This window comes from Biomphalaria glabrata, chromosome 12 (assembly GCF_947242115.1).
Source record: "Biomphalaria glabrata chromosome 12, xgBioGlab47.1, whole genome shotgun sequence".
Taxonomy (NCBI): Eukaryota; Metazoa; Mollusca; class Gastropoda; family Planorbidae; genus Biomphalaria; species Biomphalaria glabrata.
The window spans coordinates 30573450-30593501 of NC_074722.1; the positions used below are offsets into that span (position 1 = coordinate 30573450).

The following is a 20052-nucleotide window of genomic DNA, read 5'->3' on the forward strand; positions in this document are numbered from 1 at the left end:
AGCCTTTTGCTGCTGAGCTGTCAGCTCTCTTGCAGACTGTGCCAACGAAAAAAAAGTGTGCAGTTTTCTTAAGTTGTTCAGCACTGCCGTACAGGGTGTTGGTTATGTTGGGCTGTAGTGGTAGTAGGGTCTGCCTTGGGTGGATTAGGGAGGGGCATTCAAAAAGGATATGGTTTACGGTTTCATAAGGGCGGGCGCAGTGTCTACAAAGGGGGAGTTGTGTGAAATTTATTTTGTTCAGATGGTAATTGAACAGAGGTGTGTGTCCTGTTCTAAGTTGGAAAATTGTAGATTGTTCTTTGCGGGGGAGGAAGTTAATACTGTCCAGTTTGTTAGGCATAGTCATTTCTTTGTACATGGCTCTGCCTGTGTTTCCTGATGCCCATTGGTTGAGACACTCCTCTTTGTGATTGTTGACTAACACAATCACAACTAAGAAACGGGAAAACATTACAGATAATGTTTTTGAATTGGCAATACCTCCCTCCTTTATACAACTTCTAGAACGATGGTTTTTCTTTTCATAAGAAATGAATGTTAGATTTTAAGAACAAAAAAACATTTCTTACACCGACCCATTCCCCACCCCTCGTCCCCGAGAAAGAATCCTGGTTAAGCGAATGTATAGATCTACTTACACTTTATAACATTCCAAAGATAGACATTCAGATCTAAATTTAGAAGACGATGCGCAAAACTTTCCTGAACATTCATTGATCAAACTCTTCCATTCATGCGGAAATACCCGAAGACGTGTAGTTCTCTAGGGAGGCTAGCCCAATCAATTTTTTTTACTTTGAAAAATTATAAACTTCAAACTAGAGCTTTCCCAGCGTGGCCAACAAGCTAGTAATTCTTTTGCCAACGATAAATTGCAACAGTCAAAGTTATTATAGCACAGTGCAGGACAGGCCGTTGTCCTGTTGGCTCATATTTCTCACAGCTAAGGCTAAATTTCGATTCACGGTGCCCCCGCTGCGGGGAAGAAGAGGAACCGTGCCCATATTCTGTTTGACTGCCCCAGACTTGCTGATCTCCGTCTGGACAGGTCTGTGAAACCAAAAATTCTCGACCTGTATGGCGACATTTATGCACTACGCAAGACAGCAGGGTTTCTGTCCAGGGCTTTTGCAAGAGAGGATTTGAGCCTCTCAAGCCCTCACTCAAAAGGAGTTGGATGATGATGATTATGAAAAGCAAAGTAATCAACTTACAAAAAATCATCTTCTTAAAGGAGGATTGTCCTTTTTAAAAAAAAGTTTTTATTTTTGTTAATTGTTATTTCTGTCACTATAAATTTTTTTTTCTCAATAAGTTCCAAAGGGCTATCCCTTTTAGTGTTCAATTAGATATTACAATAAATGTAGTAAACGCAGCGAGTGCCTAATATTTGAATAACTTAACCACATGTAGAAGGTAAAAAAATACATGTACAAATGGAGGAGACACACAAACAGCAATACATGTGTACCAAACAAAAGCAGTATTGTTCATGGGAGTTACTTCTGAGTATTTTTATGACTGGAAAGATTGCCAGTGCAAATGAGCGCCTCATATGACACGCCTCTGGCTGAGTCCCATCGTTATGGAAGACCTGAGCACTAACCTGCAAAGTCGCAACCTGTGGGCAGTTTAGACGTTACAGGTCGTGAGGTCGAACTACGAGCGGATACCGACCCAGACCTGGTGAGAAAACATTGACCAAAATATTTCTGATAAACGCAATAGAATTTTATTTATTTAAGGGTTGGGAATATTTTGCCTATCCTGAGCTAAATTAGCGTCTATGTAGAAATACGTGGACAAAGGAAGAAAACAATTGACCAAGTGGTTTTAGTTTCTTTGAATGTCTTTAACGGCTGCCTGGTCGTCTGGTATGAGCAATAGACTGTGGTTAGCACTGGCGGATCCAGGGGGGGGGGGCGGTAGGGGCGATCATAATTATTTTAAGTAAGACTTTGCATTGGAAAAGTTAGAATTCAAACGAAATTTTTCAGTATTAGAGCCATGATTGAGATGAGTTCTAAACTCAAATAGTACTGTCATAGTCGCCTTTTACCAACTTTTACTCAATCTGATATTTTTCTAGTTAAATAAATTTGGGACTATAATTCACAATTTATACTTTAATCATATTGAATACTATTTATTGAATAATATTTTTTTTTCGGCGGCGATCCCCAAAGCCAAAATCTAAATATGTGGGGTATCTTATCTTTTCAAGGAACAAATCGGTTTTATTTGCAATGTATTAAGGGCCTATAAATTCATATTAAAATCATTTTCAAGTACAACATTATTCAAAAGGTCCTTTTTTAATAGTATGAATAATGAGCTTCGAAGTCCATTGATGAATAATGAGCTGTAGATGTCAGGAGAATACGTTTCTGCAGTGAAAAAAGAAGAAAACGCTTATGGCGTCGGGGCTTCGCCCGAAATCCATTGATGAATAATGAGCTGTAGAAGTCAGGAGAAGGCCCTTCTGCAATGAAGAATGCAAGAAAACGCTTTTGGCGTCGGGGCTTCGCCCCTAAATCCATTGATGAATAAAGAGCTGTACTTGTCAGGAGAATGCGTTTCTGCAGTGAAGAATGCAAGAAAACGCTTTTGGCGTCGGGGCTTCGCCCCGAAATCCATTAATGAATAAAGAGCTGTACTTGTCAGGGGAATGCGTTTCTGCAGTGAAGAATGCAAGAAAACGCTTTTGGCGTCGGGGCTTCGCCCCGAAATCCATTAATGAATAAAGAGCTGTACTTGTCAGGGGAATGCGTTTCTGCAGTGAAGAATGCAAGAAAACGCTTTTGGCGTCGGGGCTTCGCCCCGAAATCCATTAATGAATAAAGAGCTGTACTTGTCAGGGGAATGCGTTTCTGCAGTGAAGAATGCAAGAAAACGCTTTTGGTGTCGGGGCTTCGCTCCGAAATCCATTAATGAATAAAGAGCTGTACTTGTCAGGAGAATGCATTTCTGTAGTGAAAAAAGCAAGAACCCCAAAAGAGAACCTTATAGCGCTGCCCCAGTTGTTTTGTTTTTCGCTGAAGGTTGAGAAATGCTGCTTTTTTATAATTCTAATATATATATATATATATATATATATATATATATATATATATATATATATATATATATATATATATATATATATATATGTATGTATATGTGTGTGTGTGTGTGTATGTGTGTGTGTGTACGCACGTTTATGCATAGGGTTAGGGTTTACTGGGCGTTAGGGTTAGGGTTTGGAAAAAAATCGCCCCCCCACTTCAAAGTTCTGGATCCGCTAGTGGGTTAGGGTGGTATCGATAATTACTGCCCGCTGCCATCCCTCGTCGTCCTGCGGGAGGTTTGCGGTAGGATGAAATTATCTTCAAACATTTTCCTTTTTTTTCTTTAAATGAACTTAAAAAAATACTTTTCATTTCCAAGTAAATCCTTTACTACTTAATACTAGTCTCTAAGATATTAACATTCAAAATGATGTCAATGGCTTTTCCAGGTACATCCACAGTGCACTCATGTTTTAAAACATAGTGTTCAGGCATGGATTCTGAAGCTGGGATGCAGGCGATACCACCATGGCAATACCACCATAGCGATACCAGCACGTCGAGACCACCATTGCGATACTATGCTTATTTTTTTTTTAAAGCAAAGTATGATTAAATGTACAAGAACTCTTTTTTCGTCTAAAATATAGCACGCTTGTAGATATGAGTATTTTCATTCATAAGTCGATCTTTATTAAGGCTATTGAAACTTTGCAGTGGCCTTTACAAAAATCCTTTCTCGGAGCCTCCACATAATTAAATCCGGCCCTGAGGCCTACACATACTTAAATCTGGCCCTGAGGCCAACACATTATTAAATCCGGCCCTGGGTATAATATATTGCCAAAGGTTGATTACTTTAAGTTAATAGACATATATTTTTTAAAAAAAAAAGCTTCCGCAAGACTCATATTGGGTTACCTTTTTTACATGTACAGCAAGAAATAGTTCACAATAGTTAAAAACAAATATATGTATATTACAGAAGGTTGTTTCATGATGGTAAAGATAAAGCTAAATTTAATGTACAGCATGTGGCTAATATATACAGAACACGGACAACATTTTGTCTGTACAGCAACAGATAATAACAGTTGAATAAATATCTCAGTTGGTAGATCAATAGACCACATAGAAACTGTGTAGCTAATACATACTTTAAAATGTATCAACTCAATTATTTCATCAGCCAATAAACACCCAAACTGGACCATTGTTTTGAAGATAGTTGGAAAAGAATAGGGTTAAAGGTAAGAATTCGGGATCAGTGGCCTAGCTAGGGTGGGGGAGGAGGAGGAGGGGGGGGGGGAGAATGCCCTGAAACTAGTGTTTTTTAAATTAAATATTACGCAAAATGCAGGGGCCCCTAAAGAGGTAAAGCCCCCGGGCCCCCAAAGGATGGAAAATTCCTAGCCACGCCCTTGGTTGGGATAGAACTAAACTTTTTTCTTGGCCCCGTAAAGTGCAGAACATTCGATAAGCCTAGATTAGTCTAGTCTAGGATTAGTATAGGTTCAAACGGTAAGTTTTGTCTGAATGATATCCATTGGTTACTACATAAAGCAAAACTCGCAGAAAAAGTATCTTGGTACAATTTAAACTTATACTAAAAAGACTTGTATGCAATGGAAATTCGTAGAAAAACGTATAAACCCAGATCTAGTTATTGAAGTGCTATGAATTAATATCTGGACATTTCCAATTAATTTTGTTTGTGTATTTCCTGTCTAAATCATAGACTATATATAAATTAATATGAAGGTTTCAAATAATAGTACAAAAGTTTATAATGACATTTTTTTTTTAAAGTTACACAAGTGATGCATCTCGGCAGGTGTCTTTAAAATAACCAGAGATGTCCCCCCCCCCGCCCCCAAAACAGTAAACACAAAGCATATATAATAGCTACAAGATTGTCCATTATTTTCTTTGAATGTTTCCGAAAATTTGACTTCGTAGACATTAGAGTACAAAATGAATATTCTTTTGTAATCAACAAGAAATCGAAACACCGAACTAGAAGTCAAATAACAAAAGCAATTCCAAAAAAGGAAATACCGCATTAAAACATAAGTTTGTTTCATGACGTCTCACATCATGGAAGTGGAATAGAAGTCTTGACACGTATTTGTTTTAAATGAAATATCACAATAGTTAATTTAAAGTGTAAAAATATATTATGCTAATTTACAATGGGCTATGTACAACCTTGAGATATACATGTTATATAGTGAATCTTTCTGTTCCTGATTTTCTATAAATACTTGCGGGGCCGGTCTTGGAGGACATGCCCTTTTGGCGCATGTCCTGAAGGTACGTCCTGCTTGTCCTTGCCGTCGATTTAACAGCGGTTCCGTTGCAGTAGGAGTAGCACTGCCCGGACACAGTGTTGAACCGCGGACGGTGGTGGGACTGCTGGGAAGGCTTCGTGGTGAGCTCCACGGACGCCTCGACGTAATCCAGACTGAGGCTGTCCGACCAGCTTTTTGGAGGGAACCCTTCCAGGAAGCCGCAGTGTCCTCCCTTGCTGGTCGTCACGAGCAGAAAGTTGGGATAGCACTTGAAGAGATCGTAAGGAATGTCAGCGCATGCGCAGATGGGGTCGTCAAGGCTGTTGACGCAAAGGAACGGCACTTCAATGTCGTCCACATCGCGGAGAGGGTCGTTCATGTCCCAGAACTCTTCCATGTTGGCGTGGCCGTACAGGGCTCCGTAGACGTTACGGAGAAAGTCAGGGTAACTCCAGGTGGAGACCGCCCTGTCCACGTCAATCACTGGAGCCAGAGCTTTGGAGTGTCGGCACAAGAGAGACTTAAGGCGGACCATAAGCAAGAGGTCATAAACGCTGGAAGGCTTGGCAGCGAATCTGGCTGGAGCGTCGTAGCATGGAGAAATACAGACTCCAACCGTCAGTAGGGAAGATGAGCCGAACTCTCCTGCCAAAAAAAAATAAATACTGTTTTAGATCTAATATTTTAAAACTCACATTTGAGCTTATTCAGATAAAAAAAAAAAAAAAAAATCTATTTCATTGTATTACAAGAAATTTGTGGATAGTGTGATGTGAAAGTGATCTTTGAAGGAGCCTGTAATATCTTCTTAGAACGCCAAATATTTGTGAGGGCCTATTAAAGGGTCCGAAAAGAAACATAGATCCTATTAAATATTTTGATATCGAACTGAGAAGCCCAAGAAAAGAGAGAGAGAGAATGAAAGAGAGAGAGAGAGCGGGTCATACCAAATCAAGTTAACAGTCTACATAGGAGAGCATTACGATGCCAAGGGTGCGAAGAAAAAGAGGGTTTCAGAGAAAGAGAGAAAAAAAGAGAGAAAGAGAAGGAAAAAGAGAGAGAAAGAGAGGGAGAAAGAAACAGAGAGAGAGAAAAAGAGAAAAGGAGAGAGAAAGAACGAGAGTGAGAAGGAGAGAGAGAAGGAGAGAAAAAAGGAGAGAGAGAGAGAAAAAAAAGGGAGAGAGAAGGAGAGAGAAGGAGAGAGAGAGCGAGAGCAAAAAAGAGAGAAAGTGTGGGCCTTTCCAATTCAATTAACACATACTTGAATCCACAGGCTAAACAGAATGTCAGTGGGGAATGTTCAAATAAAGGCTGTTTTATAGAAAGTGTAACAAACAATATAAAAATGAAAGGGAGGTAAACAATATATAGCCTTTTAACAGGCGTAACCGGTGTGTAATGCTGAATATATATCACTCTCTAATCTAAAAGCGCGGTCCTGGAGTCTAAGGAAGAGTGCAGTATATCACATAGACATCTGCTGTATTAGACATGCCTTCAGTTCCTAGCATTCATTAAAGATCTGAAGCCTTTGTAGGTTTGGTATATAATCCAGTGTCGCACTGCAGCGAGGCAAATCATTGTGTGTGCGTGCGTGCGTGTGTGATTCTTTTGAACTATTCCCACTTCTTCCTTGTACTGTTTCCCATGCCACATGGATTACCAATAATAACATTTCACGGCACATGTGAAGAACATGTGATAGGGGGAATACATGCACACATACAGTCGTGTTCGTTTGTACCAGCAGAGCTAGGCGTGAAAAGAAAAATGTCATACTGTGTCATTAAACGGGAAACATTGGTGATTGGAAGAGACATTGTAGGCGAAGAAAAAATAAAAAAGAACTGGGGCAAGAGATTCAAATTCAGAATTTCTCATTGAAGTATTAATGATAGGGCTTGCATTCGAGTCCGAGGAATGCAGTGTTTCTCGTGGCTACGCAGTCCCAGCTGCGACCTACATATTTTGCCACACCTAGCGCAGACATAACCATTGTCCGATTAAGAGTTTCTTTTCTTTTCTTTTGGTATTGCTGTCGTGCAGTGTGTGGACATTACAGCAGACGACTTTTTGCGGTATTCTCTTCTCGACTCTGTTACAGCTAGTCATTGGTGAGCGAGTCAACTATAATAGGCCTACTGTGTTTCCTCCAGCCTGCGCAGAGTATTTTGAAAATGATAATTGGCTCGCGAAGACGAATACCACTCTTTAAACTAAATGCAGTCCACAGTAGCACAGCAGTATGAGATAGCCGTGAACAACAAATAGCCCTAGACTGGCTGCTGACCAAAGCTATAGAGCTCAGTCTGCCCATTGGCCGAATCGCAGTTTTAGGTGAGATTCATTGCCATTGAAGTATTAGTGGTGGGCAAATTGTCCCTGACAATATGATATTTACAAACATAGTAACAAGGTAGTAATATGTATTATCAATGTAATAATATGTATTAACAATGTAGTAATATGTATTAACAATGTAGTAATATGTATTAACATTGTAGTAATATGTATTAACAATGTAGTAATATGTATTAACAATGTAGTAATATGTATTAACAATGTAGTAATATGTATTATCAATGTAATAATATGTATTAACAATGTAGTAATATGTATTAACAATGTAGTAATATGTATTAACAATGTAGTAATATGTATTAACAATGTAGTAATATGTATTAACATTGTAGTAATATGTATTAACAATGTAGTAATATGTATTAACATTGTAGTAATATGTATTAACAATGTAGTAATATGTTCGATTAGGTATTCATGTGAATGTATGGACATAATTATACAGATAGAGAGAATACAAGGAAGAAAAAAAAGAGAGAAAAGTGAAAGAAAGGAAATGAGAGAAAGAAAAAGAAACAAAAAAGAGAAAGAGAAAAAAGAGAATAAAAGAAATTAAAGGAAGGAAAAGAGGAATGAAAAGAGAGCAAGAGAAAGAGAGAAATAAAAGAGAAAGAGAAAAAAAGAGTTTAAAAGAAATAAAAGGAAGGAAAAAAAGAAATGAAAAGAGAACAAGAGAGAGAGAGAAATGAAAGAGGCAAAGTGAAAGTGAAAGAAAGAGGAAGAAATAAAGAGCAACAAGAAATACAATAACAACAACAACAACATCAACAAAAACACACACATACATACACAAAGCCGACATCAGTCAAATCATAATATTAAAATAATTAAAAATAAAACAAAAGCTTATCTTTCTTTCAGACCTGTGACGTGGCAACGAGCTACTGGTCTCTACTAACCACAGGTTGTTACGTCACAGGCCAGTGTTCAGTCCTACTACGACGGTTGGTCTTGCGTCAAAACGGCCGAGCCAAAGCGTTCTACTCAGTAACATGTAATCTAGCAGTGAATCTCCCTTTTCAAAACTTTTCAGCTCAGCCATGACCTTCCAAAACACTGCATTTCAGCCATGACCTTCAAATACATTGCATCTCAGCCATGACCTTCAAAAACACTGCATCTCAGCCATGACCTTCAAAAACACTGCATCTCAGCCATGACCTTCAAAAACACTGCATCTCAGCCTTGACATTCATAAACAGTGAATCTCAGCCATGACCTTCAAACAATAGCATCTCAGCCATGACCTTCCAAAACACTGCATTTCAGCCATGACCTTCAAATACATTGCATCTCAGCCATGACCTTCAAAAACACTGCATCTCAGCCTTGACATTCATAAACATTGAATCTCAGCTATGACCTTTAAATACACTGCAGGTCAGCCTTGACATTCATAAACATTGAATCTCAGCTATGACCTTTAAATACACTGCAGGTCAGCCATGACTTTCAATATATTGCATCTCAGCCATGATCTTCAAATACATAGCATCTCAGCAATGACCTTCAAACAATAGCATCTCCGCTATGACCTTCAAAAAAACGAGTGCACTGCTTATATTTTGATTCTTTCGACATTATAACTATGTGACCTGCACACACACTCACACCGTTGAATGTTCATTGCTACTATTTTTAATAGCCGCTTTACAAAAATATTCTAACGAACGATACGCACTCGTACACACGAAAACAAGCACACACACACACACACACACACTTCACTCCTGTCAACAGCCACTCTGGTTTCGGTTCACATTTTCTCATTTTCTCTCCATTTGCGTCACTTCCTGCATAGGCCACCTTTGAAAGATTGGCCAGGGACGTGCTAATGGAGTAAGTCAAGTTTATTTTCAAGTATGTGCCAGATTAACGTTTTTTTGTTTTTTTTTCGTTTCAAAATGGGGCATTCGATTCCTTTGTTCAATTATATAATTGACATATAACAGTTATACGAAGAGAGACTAGCTACATGATTCTCACAATATCTTTCAGAAAATCTCTTCAAGACCGAGGTTCTAAAATCAGAGGCTGCAATAAATGTCAGTTCATTACAAACCTGCTACGAAACGAATCATGCAAGAAACACACAAGGAATAAAAGGGTAAAGAAACGACTGAAACGTGTCTCAGAGTGGCACAGACCGCTTTTCGAGGAGCTTTTTGGGGAGCTTTTTAAGGAGCTTTTTGAGGAGCTTTTTGGGGAGCTTTTTAAGGAGCTTTTTGAGGAGCTTTTTGGGGAGCTTTTTGGGGAGCTTTTTGAGGAGCTTTTTGAGGAGTTTTTGGGGAGCTTTTTGAGGAGCTTTTTGAGGAGCTTTTTGAGGAGCTTTTCGAGGAGCTTTTTGGGGAGCTTTTTAAGGAGCTTTTTGAGGAGCTTTTTGAGGAGCTTTTTGAGGAGCTTTTTGAGGAGCTTTTTGAGGAGCTTTTTGAGGAGCTTTTTGAGGAGCTTTTCGAGTTGAGATGGGTTTGCTGAGAGTCCGCACGGAAACCCCCTCCTCCCCACACTTGTTCACAAACAAGATAGGGCAGCACTGAGCATAGCATTCAAGATGCTCTTTACAAAAGCAACACAAAAAATAATCTGTAGTACTAATAGGCGTAGAGGGGTGAATCCGATGATTATAATACGATCGATTCTGGATCAATACTGCACTACTGCAATAATAATAATAATATGTGGAAATGTGGGTGAGTCAATTGAACACATAATGGCAGGATGTTCAGCCCTATCGGAATCTGCCTACCTAGGTCGCCATAACCAAGTTGTAAAGCTAGTACACCAGCACTTGGCTTTGACACATAATTTGATCGGTAAGGATACTCCTCCTTATTACAAATACTCACCACAAGAGGTTCTCGAGTCTAATAAATTTAGATAAATTTGCTGTATTGGGACAGGCCTATCTTGACCGACAAAACGGTAGATTTTAATCGCCCTGATCCAGGAGTGGACTGGGTGTCAAAATCGGCCCAGGCATGTCTATACACTCCGGCCCATAAATTGTATATCATACGATGGGCCTCCAATTCTAGGCTTACCTGTTCTCAAAATCGTTATGTTAAGTTTTATTATGTATCTATAACTGTACGCATACTCTATATCTTTATAAGACATAAAGGCCCAATGTTGCTTTTTCATCGCTAAGTGTGTAGGCCCTAAAGATGAAGCTTACAAGTTGCACTTCTCTACGGATGTAGGCTATTACATTATTTTGGAAAATGTCTTAAATTAAATTAGTATTAGAACTATTTAGGACCTACAATGTAGAGTCTATAAACGATTGTTTTAACACGACGCTCAGAGAATGTTATAAAGCCGTTAACAATTTAATACTTACCAAAGTGGCATTCATGTGGACCTTTAGGTGACACTACCGGCCCATTTTGGTACCGGCCCACCGGGCATTTGCCCGAATGCCCATATAGCCAGTCCGCCCCTGCCCTGATCTGCTGCTCATCGATAAAAAAGAAAAAGCTTCTACCCATTATTGATATCGCCGTACCACTGTCTCATAATTTTAAAAAAAAACTGAGATAGAAAAACAACGAAAATATGGGAACCTAGGCTTGGAGATTAAGCGTTTATGGAAGTTATCTAAAACAACAATATACCCCATAGTTATAGCAACCGAGAGGATAATAACAACCGACCTCACAGATACCTTCAAGGCCCTTGGCATTCCTAGGAACATTCTCGTTGCCTGTCAAAGGGCGGTACTACTGCAGACCTGCCGCATCACCAGAAAATTCCTCAGTGGAAACTGGGAAAGGATTTTATCCCGTAGCCAGGATGAGGACTTCAAAGACTGCCTATGCCTACACTATAAAGTGGTGTATTTATAGAAGTCTAGACAATTACTTGCGGTATTCTTATAGAAGCGTACACACAGAGATGATGTACTTAAATATTTCTATTATTCTCTCTGCAACTTCGTATATACTCACCTAGATACGACATGAGCAGACCGCACCCTGTCCCATACGCCACGGCTGCCAAGGGGGACTTAGGCAAGAGCATCTTGAGGTATTTGATCAATTGTCGGAGATCTGAAGGGTCTCCATAACTCTGAGGGCAGCATAAGAAAAAAAAAGATCATTTGCAATTACAGTCGTTCGGTAGTAGAGTAAGGTTATTTTAAAATGAAAAAAATTTTTTTTTCAGCAAAATTAAAGGATGGTAGAAATAAAGTAAAAAAAACAAACATTAACATTGTTTTTTTAATTACGCCATTAGATAAATGTACAAAATGTTCAGAAGCATACGTCATTGAAATATGGATATTGAAAAGAAAGGTCAAGTCAGAACCCACTTTATTTACGACAGGCTACGGCTTTGCGGGAGTTCTGAGAAGATGCGGTCAACATTTCTTAAGGAAATCACTTAAACCAACCAATCAATCAATCAATCAATCAACTATCTATCTATCTATCTATCTATATTTATATATCATGGGCGTAGCCAGGATTTTTTTCGGGGGGTGGGGGGGGGGGGAATTTTTTAACCCCCCAGCCCCCCGCCCGCCCCCCCCCCCGAAAAAAAAAATATGTTTGTATGGATGGACGTGTGTGTGTTTACTTAATTAATCTCTATTACACTCTAACCCTTCATTCTTTCGGAAGACGTTTATTGTGCCCTAGAATAGATTCTTCCTGGAGTTAGTGAAAAAATCATAGACTCCTAGGCGTTGCCATCAAGGGGTCTGGGGGAGCGCCGAGAGCTCCCCCAGCGCGGGGAGAAGCCCCGTCGCCATGCACTATTTCTGGTATTGAAAGCCAACTAAATGCATATTCTGAGGTGTCTACAGTTCATTATTTTGCTATTAAAAAGTTTTATTTCAAAAACCTAATGTGCTATTCCTACTGACTTAGACCCTCGCGAGCCGTTCGGCGCATTTGCCGTCAAGCTGTTTCCATAAAAATCTGTCACTGGTAATGCCTGAAGCCTCTTCCCACCTGCTCTGAGGATCTCCATGAATGTGTGCCACCTAGTTGTACTAGGATGTCATCGCAACTCTTATTATGCGTAATTCATTTTGTCGTAGAACACGTCCCGCAAACCTCTTGCGACGCTCTGTCACAAACTTACTACGGGGTCGACTCCCACTTCGGCATATGATTTCCTTGATTCCCACTAAGGGAAGAGTCCTGGATTGCAGATGGTGTACAAACCTGGAGTACAAAGTAGGTCTATTGACTAAATGTGACCGCGGTTATTCTCGCGAGAATGTTTATAATTCCGTCTCTCGAGACGTACAATCATTTCTAGTTATACCCAGACCTTTACTTCAAAGTTAGTTCAAAGATATACTTAACGATATAGTAAAGTTTCCCTTTCAGATCTTGTGATCTACAGGGCAGATGATGTTAAGGTCATCTGTTTCTGTTTCTTTGGCCAACGGTTAACGAGCAGGACCAGCACAACGACCACCGCCTTTACTTTCTCCAACTAAAGTCAGGTACCCATTAGAGTTAGGTGGACTCAGGGGCGCCATAAAAATCCCGAAATTTTAAAATCTCAGTGTTCACCGAGATTCGAACCCAGGTCCCCTAGTTCGGAAGCTCCATCATTCATCCACCGCGCCCTTAACTTTACGATATACTCCTTGATTATACTTTGAGATTATGCTATTCAGATATACTTTGAGATTATGCTCTTCAGATATACTTTGAGATTATGCTCTTCAGATATACTTTGAGATTATGCTCTTCAGATATACTTTGAGATTATGCTCTTCAGATATACTTTGAGATTTTGCTCTTCAGATATACTTTGAGATTATGCTCTTCAGATATACTTTGAGATTATGCTCTTCAGATATACTTTGAGATTTTGCTCTTCAGATATACTTTGAGATTATGCTCTTCAGATATACTTTGAGATTATGCTCTTCAGATATACTTTGAGATTATGCTCTTCAGATATACTTTGACCTCTACTATACTCTCTCAATTGTATTTCTAGTCAACAAGGCGAGAGCATGTTGATGTTTGACATCCATAACAGCAGTTTGAGAACCATTCTAAACGTTCAGACTGGAACTCAGGAACTCACCTGTAATTTTGGGGTGGTCAGGAAGCTGTCTCCGTGTCCACGCCGGTTGAAGACCACCGCACGCATTCCCCGAGTCGCTGCAGCGTGGGTCATGGGCGTAACGTGGGAGGCGCCCTCTGTCAGCGGCGGAATCACAACAAGTATGGTAGTCTTCCTTTGTGATGGAAGTAGAAAAAAATGATTAAAAAAAAACACACACACATATTTCAACTTTGTCCAATGAATACAAACTACGAATGACTTTATGTCAAGTTTAGGACAGCTACTATGTGGACAAACTAAAGAAAATAGAATTATAACAAAATCTTCCAAAGAAAAAATAATTTCTACCTGTATTTTATTTTTAAAGGGGGGAAAGATTTGGTTGGAGGCGCATATATTTAGCATTAATAAATTGATTAGCTTATTTATGGTCTAATCTTTTCAGGGCATCCCAGTGCTATTTTAAGCGTTTAAGAAAAATAATTAACTGAAGTTTAATATTTGTTTGCCTGCAAAAAGTTTTTACCTCCGAGTCAGGCAGTCAAGTCGTTAGAATGCCTAAAATTAACGGAACAAGTTCTAATTATATAATTAGAGGAAAAAACAATGAGACATTGGTCATCCTAAAAGATTAACGTGCAAACGTATTTAAATTTGTTCAACCATACAAAATACAAATTATTTGCACTTTTATTATTTCTGACATCATATGTTTTTAACGTCCAAAACTATTCAATTCTTCTACAATGATGATATTAAAAAAAAAAAAAAAAAAAAAAAAGCCCACAAAAGAGGCAAGATGGCCCATAAAAGAGGCATATAAAGCCCAAAAAAGAGGCAAAGAAAAGAGGCATAAAGCCCAAGGATTCCTATGATGATAAAGCTAAAACTGAATAGCGCAAATTCTGAGGTTTCCTTTTTAAAAAAAAAAAAAAAAAAAAAAAAAAAAAAAAAAAAAGGAAAGGAAAAAAAAAAAAAAAGAAAAAAAAAAAAAAAGGAAAAAAAAAAAAAAAAAAAAAAAAAAATGAATAGCGCAAATTATGAGGTTTCCTTTAAAAAAAAAACAACTATGTAAAACACTCTAAATGATCAAGAAAAAAAAAAGCATAGGAAAAAAAAAACAATTATCAAGGAACTAATAATTGTCACTAAATAACCTTTTCCCCTCCCCATTGAAGTGGAGATTATGTACATGCTCTCAGAACGACAGCGTCCTCTGAAGTCTTTAACTCAGTCTTTGTTGTCCTCAGTGTTGAGAATAACAATGTTAGTGTAACCAATTTTACTGGGAAAATATAAGACTTCACAGTATTCGCTCTACAATATAAATCAAAACTTTTGGCTTCGATGAAGCAGGTATTGTGTAACATTCAAATACAAGGACTGCTCCCTCACAAGTCTTCATCACTTTGTTTTGTTGTCCTTTGTGTTGTGTTTAAGATATTGATGTAACTAGTTTAAAAAAAATGAGATTTACAAGAACAATGAAACATAAGATATAGATATCTACAACATTGACATGTTGACTTCACAATACAACTGTGTAATACTCAGATGTCACAGGAACACAAAAAAAAAGTAATAAAAGAGAAGACTTCTAAATTCTAGATCTAAAAAAAAAACAGAATGACTATTCTCTGTCAATGGAGGCGCGGTGGCTGAGTGGTAAAGCGCTTGGCTTCCGAACCAGGAGACCCGGGTTCAAATCTTGGCGAAGACTGGGATTTTCAATTTCGGGATCTTTGGGCGCCTTGAGTCCACCCAGCTCTAATGGGTACCTGACATTAGTTGGGGAAAAGTAAAGGCGGTTGGTCGTTGTGCTGGCCCCATGACACCCTCGTTAACCGTAGGCCACAGAAACCTTTAAATCATCTATAGACTACAAGGAATGAAAGGGACCTTCTCTCTGTCAATGAAACCAATGATTAATTTATATATCAAGATTAACAAGGTATGTAATGATTAACCTTCGCTTTACTCTATGGAGTATCACAACACTTTTCTAATCCATAATTTTCTGGCATTGTCTCCATTAGGAAGAATATGGGCATGAGAAATCTGGCAATCTAATCTAACATATAAAGTAGAATGTAAGGAGTATGTATGTCCCGCATAGAAATCAAAACCGTTTGACCAATCTTGATAAAACTTGGCATACATATTCCTTAGGGCTTAGATCATGGCGGAGACCGTAGAGTGAGTTTAGTGTCCCTACCACAACCGGGGAACTAAAAAATAAAATATAATACCTAAATTTATCTCTTTTAAAGAACGAAACCAAATAACAAATCGGGTAAACCCGTTTTAACAGTACTTTATATTTGATATGAATACGTCGGCTAAACCCATTTTCACAATCTACTTCTATTTTCGTGGCAAAGTTTTAAAACAAATGTGAAAGGAACATTCGCTATGTTTGACAGATCTAAGTCCAGTCCAGTAGATAGTAATACCCAAACAAAGGCCCGAAGGCAGTGGGTCATATCCGGCTAGTACTATATAAATACTGAACAAGAAAAAAAAAAGACAGTTCTCTCTCTGTATGTAAAGTATTGTATACCAGTGTGACTCAACACAAAAGAGTTCCTTATGAAATGGGATGCAGTAGCTTTGTCTTCAGTTCCTCAAAGGGAAATATTGTTGGTAAAAAAAAAAAGTATGAATAAGATTGATTTTATTAACTTAATTTTTATAGCATTATTGTTTGGAAAAAAAATGATTTGAGGAAAAACATGTTAAAATTTCAATACAAAGATACATCTTCTGAAGCTTTTGTTGCAGGCTACACCCCAGTCTTACTAAGATTATTGAAATAAGTGGGTTTTAATTGAATGTTTTACATTTTAAATAAACTTAATTTCAAAAAATAAAAAAAAAGATGTCTCTGTGTGTGTGTGTGTGTGTGCAAAGGTAAAAACATTCACACACACCCCAAACCACCACCACCGCCAGAAAAAGAATCCTGCCTACGCCCATGGCTCAAATGCTGAGATTTCCTTATAAAAAGTAAAAGAATATTAGACACTATCTGCCAATATGAAACAACAAACAAATAAAGAAAAAGTTGCTTATGACTTTTGTTAAAATGATTGACATGTTTCGGATGTTCTTTCAGACTTGTAGATAGTTTACTTCCTAGTTCATACCTCACGCAGGACGACGGGGGATGGGAGCGGGCAGGGTTTGATCCCGGGACTATCGATAAGTCCGAACAACAGTCCAGCGCGCAAACCGCAAGACCAGGCAGCCAAAAAGCCCAAACTCGACAATAATTTCGTTGGTTTCATTGTTCTTATGTAAGAATTTCTTATATATATATAATTACGTAGCAAAACAAAAATTATCTGTGATTAAATGTCCGAAACCAGGTTTACATGATGACAAAATACACACGATTTAAACTCTAATTCGGAGACTTATAGTGAATCCGAAGTCGAAATAAATAAATAAATAAATGGGATGATGAGCCTCCTCCCCCCCCCCCCCTTTTTTTTTTTATTTCCCATGTAGCCAGGAGTCTAGCAGATTTGACCTACTTTTTCATTTTGACATGCGGGTGCACAACCCAGTCCAGGGCGATCACGCCTTTGTCTCGCATTTGCAAATACTCCCGCTCGTACGTCACTTCCGGTTTGGGTAGAATGACGGGTAAAATGGTCTGAACATGGCGTGAAGCAAGGAAGTAGTTTGGACAGAAGTGGCGCTCCTTCAGTTTACTTTTATCTGGGAAATAAAAATAAAAATAATTAAAAAACATTACACGATATCTTTTTTTTTACAATCTTCACCCTGTCCCTTGGTCTTTGGGACACCAAACATGACCCAGAGGCGTGGTGAGTAAAACGTGCGCCCTAGGCAAGGAACTTTATTGATGCCCCCCCCCCCCCCATTTTCCATGAACATCACATAGAAAAAAAAACTACATAAGGCGCCACCCTAGAGGGGCATCTTGCCCCCTTGGCCCTCCTCACTACGCCTCTGTGTTGACCTTTTCTTTTCATTCCTCTCTGTCTTTTACCAGGATTGGAGTCGCTTTCAATGGTAAGTTGTCACGATTGAGTGTTTTGCAGTATCTACGTTATCGGAAACAAGTTTTTGAATCACGATTGGTGAGAAAATACTACGTTGTTGTTTTTTAAACTCAAGCAAAGAAGAAAGTCAGCTGTGATCTCAATCACACCGAGACCAATCGTTATAGATGGACTCAACACTGACCAGCAACGTCACAACCTGTGGGCAGTTTAGACCAATAGCTCGCTGCCACGCTGTACAGATCAAACTCAGTTTTCCGAATTAGAAAAAAACAAAATAAACGAAAATTTAAAAAAATTTGGACTAGACCAATGAGCCAATGTTTTCTAACATCAGCCAGTCATCGACAAACTGTGAGTGAGGCTTAAGAGGTGATTACTGATGTTTCGTTTTTCTTTTTTACAAAGCTCATATCATCTCTGTCTGTCTGGTAAAAAAAATGTGTACACATAATTTCTCCTTCACCTAATCTTGTATCAAGTTGAAATTTTGCACAATTATTTCTAGTACCTGACAACATAAGGATCAATCAATTAAAAGAAAAAAGAGACGACGGATCCGACGATGGTTATATCCTAGCTGACACATTATCGGAATTTAAGGTATTATTAATATTTTCAACCGAAAGGAGCAACCACTAATATACATTTTTCTATAGGAACAAAATATTCATTAAAAGTATGTTGGATTTTAGCTTTCATAAATTATAATAAAAAGTAAAACAATTTAGTAATATTGATTTCGAGAAACACTATTTTGATTGCTAAGTACTTTTTTAAAAATACACACTGGAACATTGTCGTAAAATGTAAGAAATAAAGAATGGAAACATTTACATCTGAACTGTATAGTTACGACTTTCTCCTGAATTCATGAACATTTTAAACATTGTGCGAACGAAGTACTTACTTATGATGTATGTATTAAGCGATGACTCTCTGTAATACAGCGTCGGCACTTCCGGTGGAGCCATGTTAAAAAATCTCTTCATGAAGACGCCCACGGAGAAGACGATGGATCCGACGATGGCCAGGTAGACAGTTCCAGGCAGCAGACTTAAGTAGGTCAGTTCTAACATCATAATTAGTAGTCATTCAAGCCTGACGTCTGCTGCACTAGGGGACATCTTCAGGGGCGTATCTTTTAATGCATGGTACAGGTTTGCTGTTTTGCGGTGCCTTGTGACAAAAGAGGAAGCACAGGGGAGGTAACTCTTGCGCAACGTCCGTTTCACCTGAAGTGACAGTCAAAGAATATGTTTTTAGGAGAAAAAAAAACATGGCGAAGTAAATGTCATAAATTTGACAGGCTTTGGGGATATTTCTCGGACTGCTTACAGAGATTCCAAACAGATCTGTCTAATATTACTACACGAAACAAGCGTAGTTAATCTAAGAGATCCAGTCTAGGTGCGTAGTGAGGGGGGGGGGCACGATGCCTCCGGGCGCCACACGCAGAGAGGTGCCAAAAAATTATTTTAGATATTTTATTAGATAGAACATTCCAAGTTTTTTGTATCACATTATTTTTAAATTCATTTTATTTGTTAGCCTATATTTCTATGTGAGGTTCATAGAAAATGTGGAGGGGTGCGCCAATAGGGCGCCTTTCCCAGGGCTCACGGTTTGCTTACTACACCTCTGATCCAGCCCTCTAATTTTATGGCAAACACATACACTACTTTAATGCTAAATATCAACAATGTGATGGTCGATGTTTAAGCAGCATGGCTTGAACGCCTGAGATGAACTCCATTTGGTAACAAGACTGGAAGGATCCGTCCTCCCGTAGAGCCTTGGCGGGAACCTCTGCTGTTAGGCCTAGTGCTTGGCTCGAACACCTGAGATGAACTCCGTTTGGTAACAAGGCTGGAAGTATCACTCCTCCCGTACAGCCTTGGCGAGAAACTCTGCTGTTAGGCCTAGTGCCTGGCTTGAACACCAGAATGTTCCGAAAATCCCAAAATTAAAATCACATTACGTGAAATTTGAGCCCGAAACTTAAGTCTCTCAAGTGAGCACTTTACTTTAAATATATGTGTTTTTCTTGTGTCTTCACATTGTCATTACAATGTGTTTATGTTGGAGAGTAAAGTAGCTATAATACATAAAACACTAAACAAGAACCAACAGATAGAAGAAATAAAAACCTAATGAAATACTCAAGAGACACAAAGATGGAGGCACATTTCTTATTCAATATGCTAGAACAAATTCGTACAAGTTCTCCTTCTTCCCTAGTGCCATTAGAGAATGGAATGGGCTGCCTGAATCAGATGAGCCTCA

At 38.6% G+C, this 20052-nt stretch overlaps 1 protein-coding gene across 7 annotated transcripts in view; it reads right to left on the reverse strand.

Moving 5' to 3' along the window:
• Positions 1 to 4589: 4589 nt before the first annotated feature.
• LOC106052971 (protein ABHD15-like) overlaps positions 4590 to 20052 on the reverse strand; it is a 114964-nt gene continuing 99501 nt past the window's right edge. For all 7 annotated transcript variants that reach the window (XM_056006285.1, XM_056006288.1, XM_056006282.1 and 4 more), the window contains 5 exons: positions 18677 to 19001; positions 17272 to 17458; positions 13754 to 13907; positions 11647 to 11767; positions 4590 to 5983 (listed from right to left, as the gene is read on the reverse strand). In XM_056006285.1, the coding sequence (XP_055862260.1) occupies positions 5271 to 5983; positions 11647 to 11767; positions 13754 to 13907; positions 17272 to 17458; positions 18677 to 18848 (1347 nt within the window). In that variant the 5' untranslated portion in view covers positions 18849 to 19001 and the 3' untranslated portion in view covers positions 4590 to 5270. The remainder of the gene's footprint in view (positions 5984 to 11646; positions 11768 to 13753; positions 13908 to 17271; positions 17459 to 18676; positions 19002 to 20052) is intronic.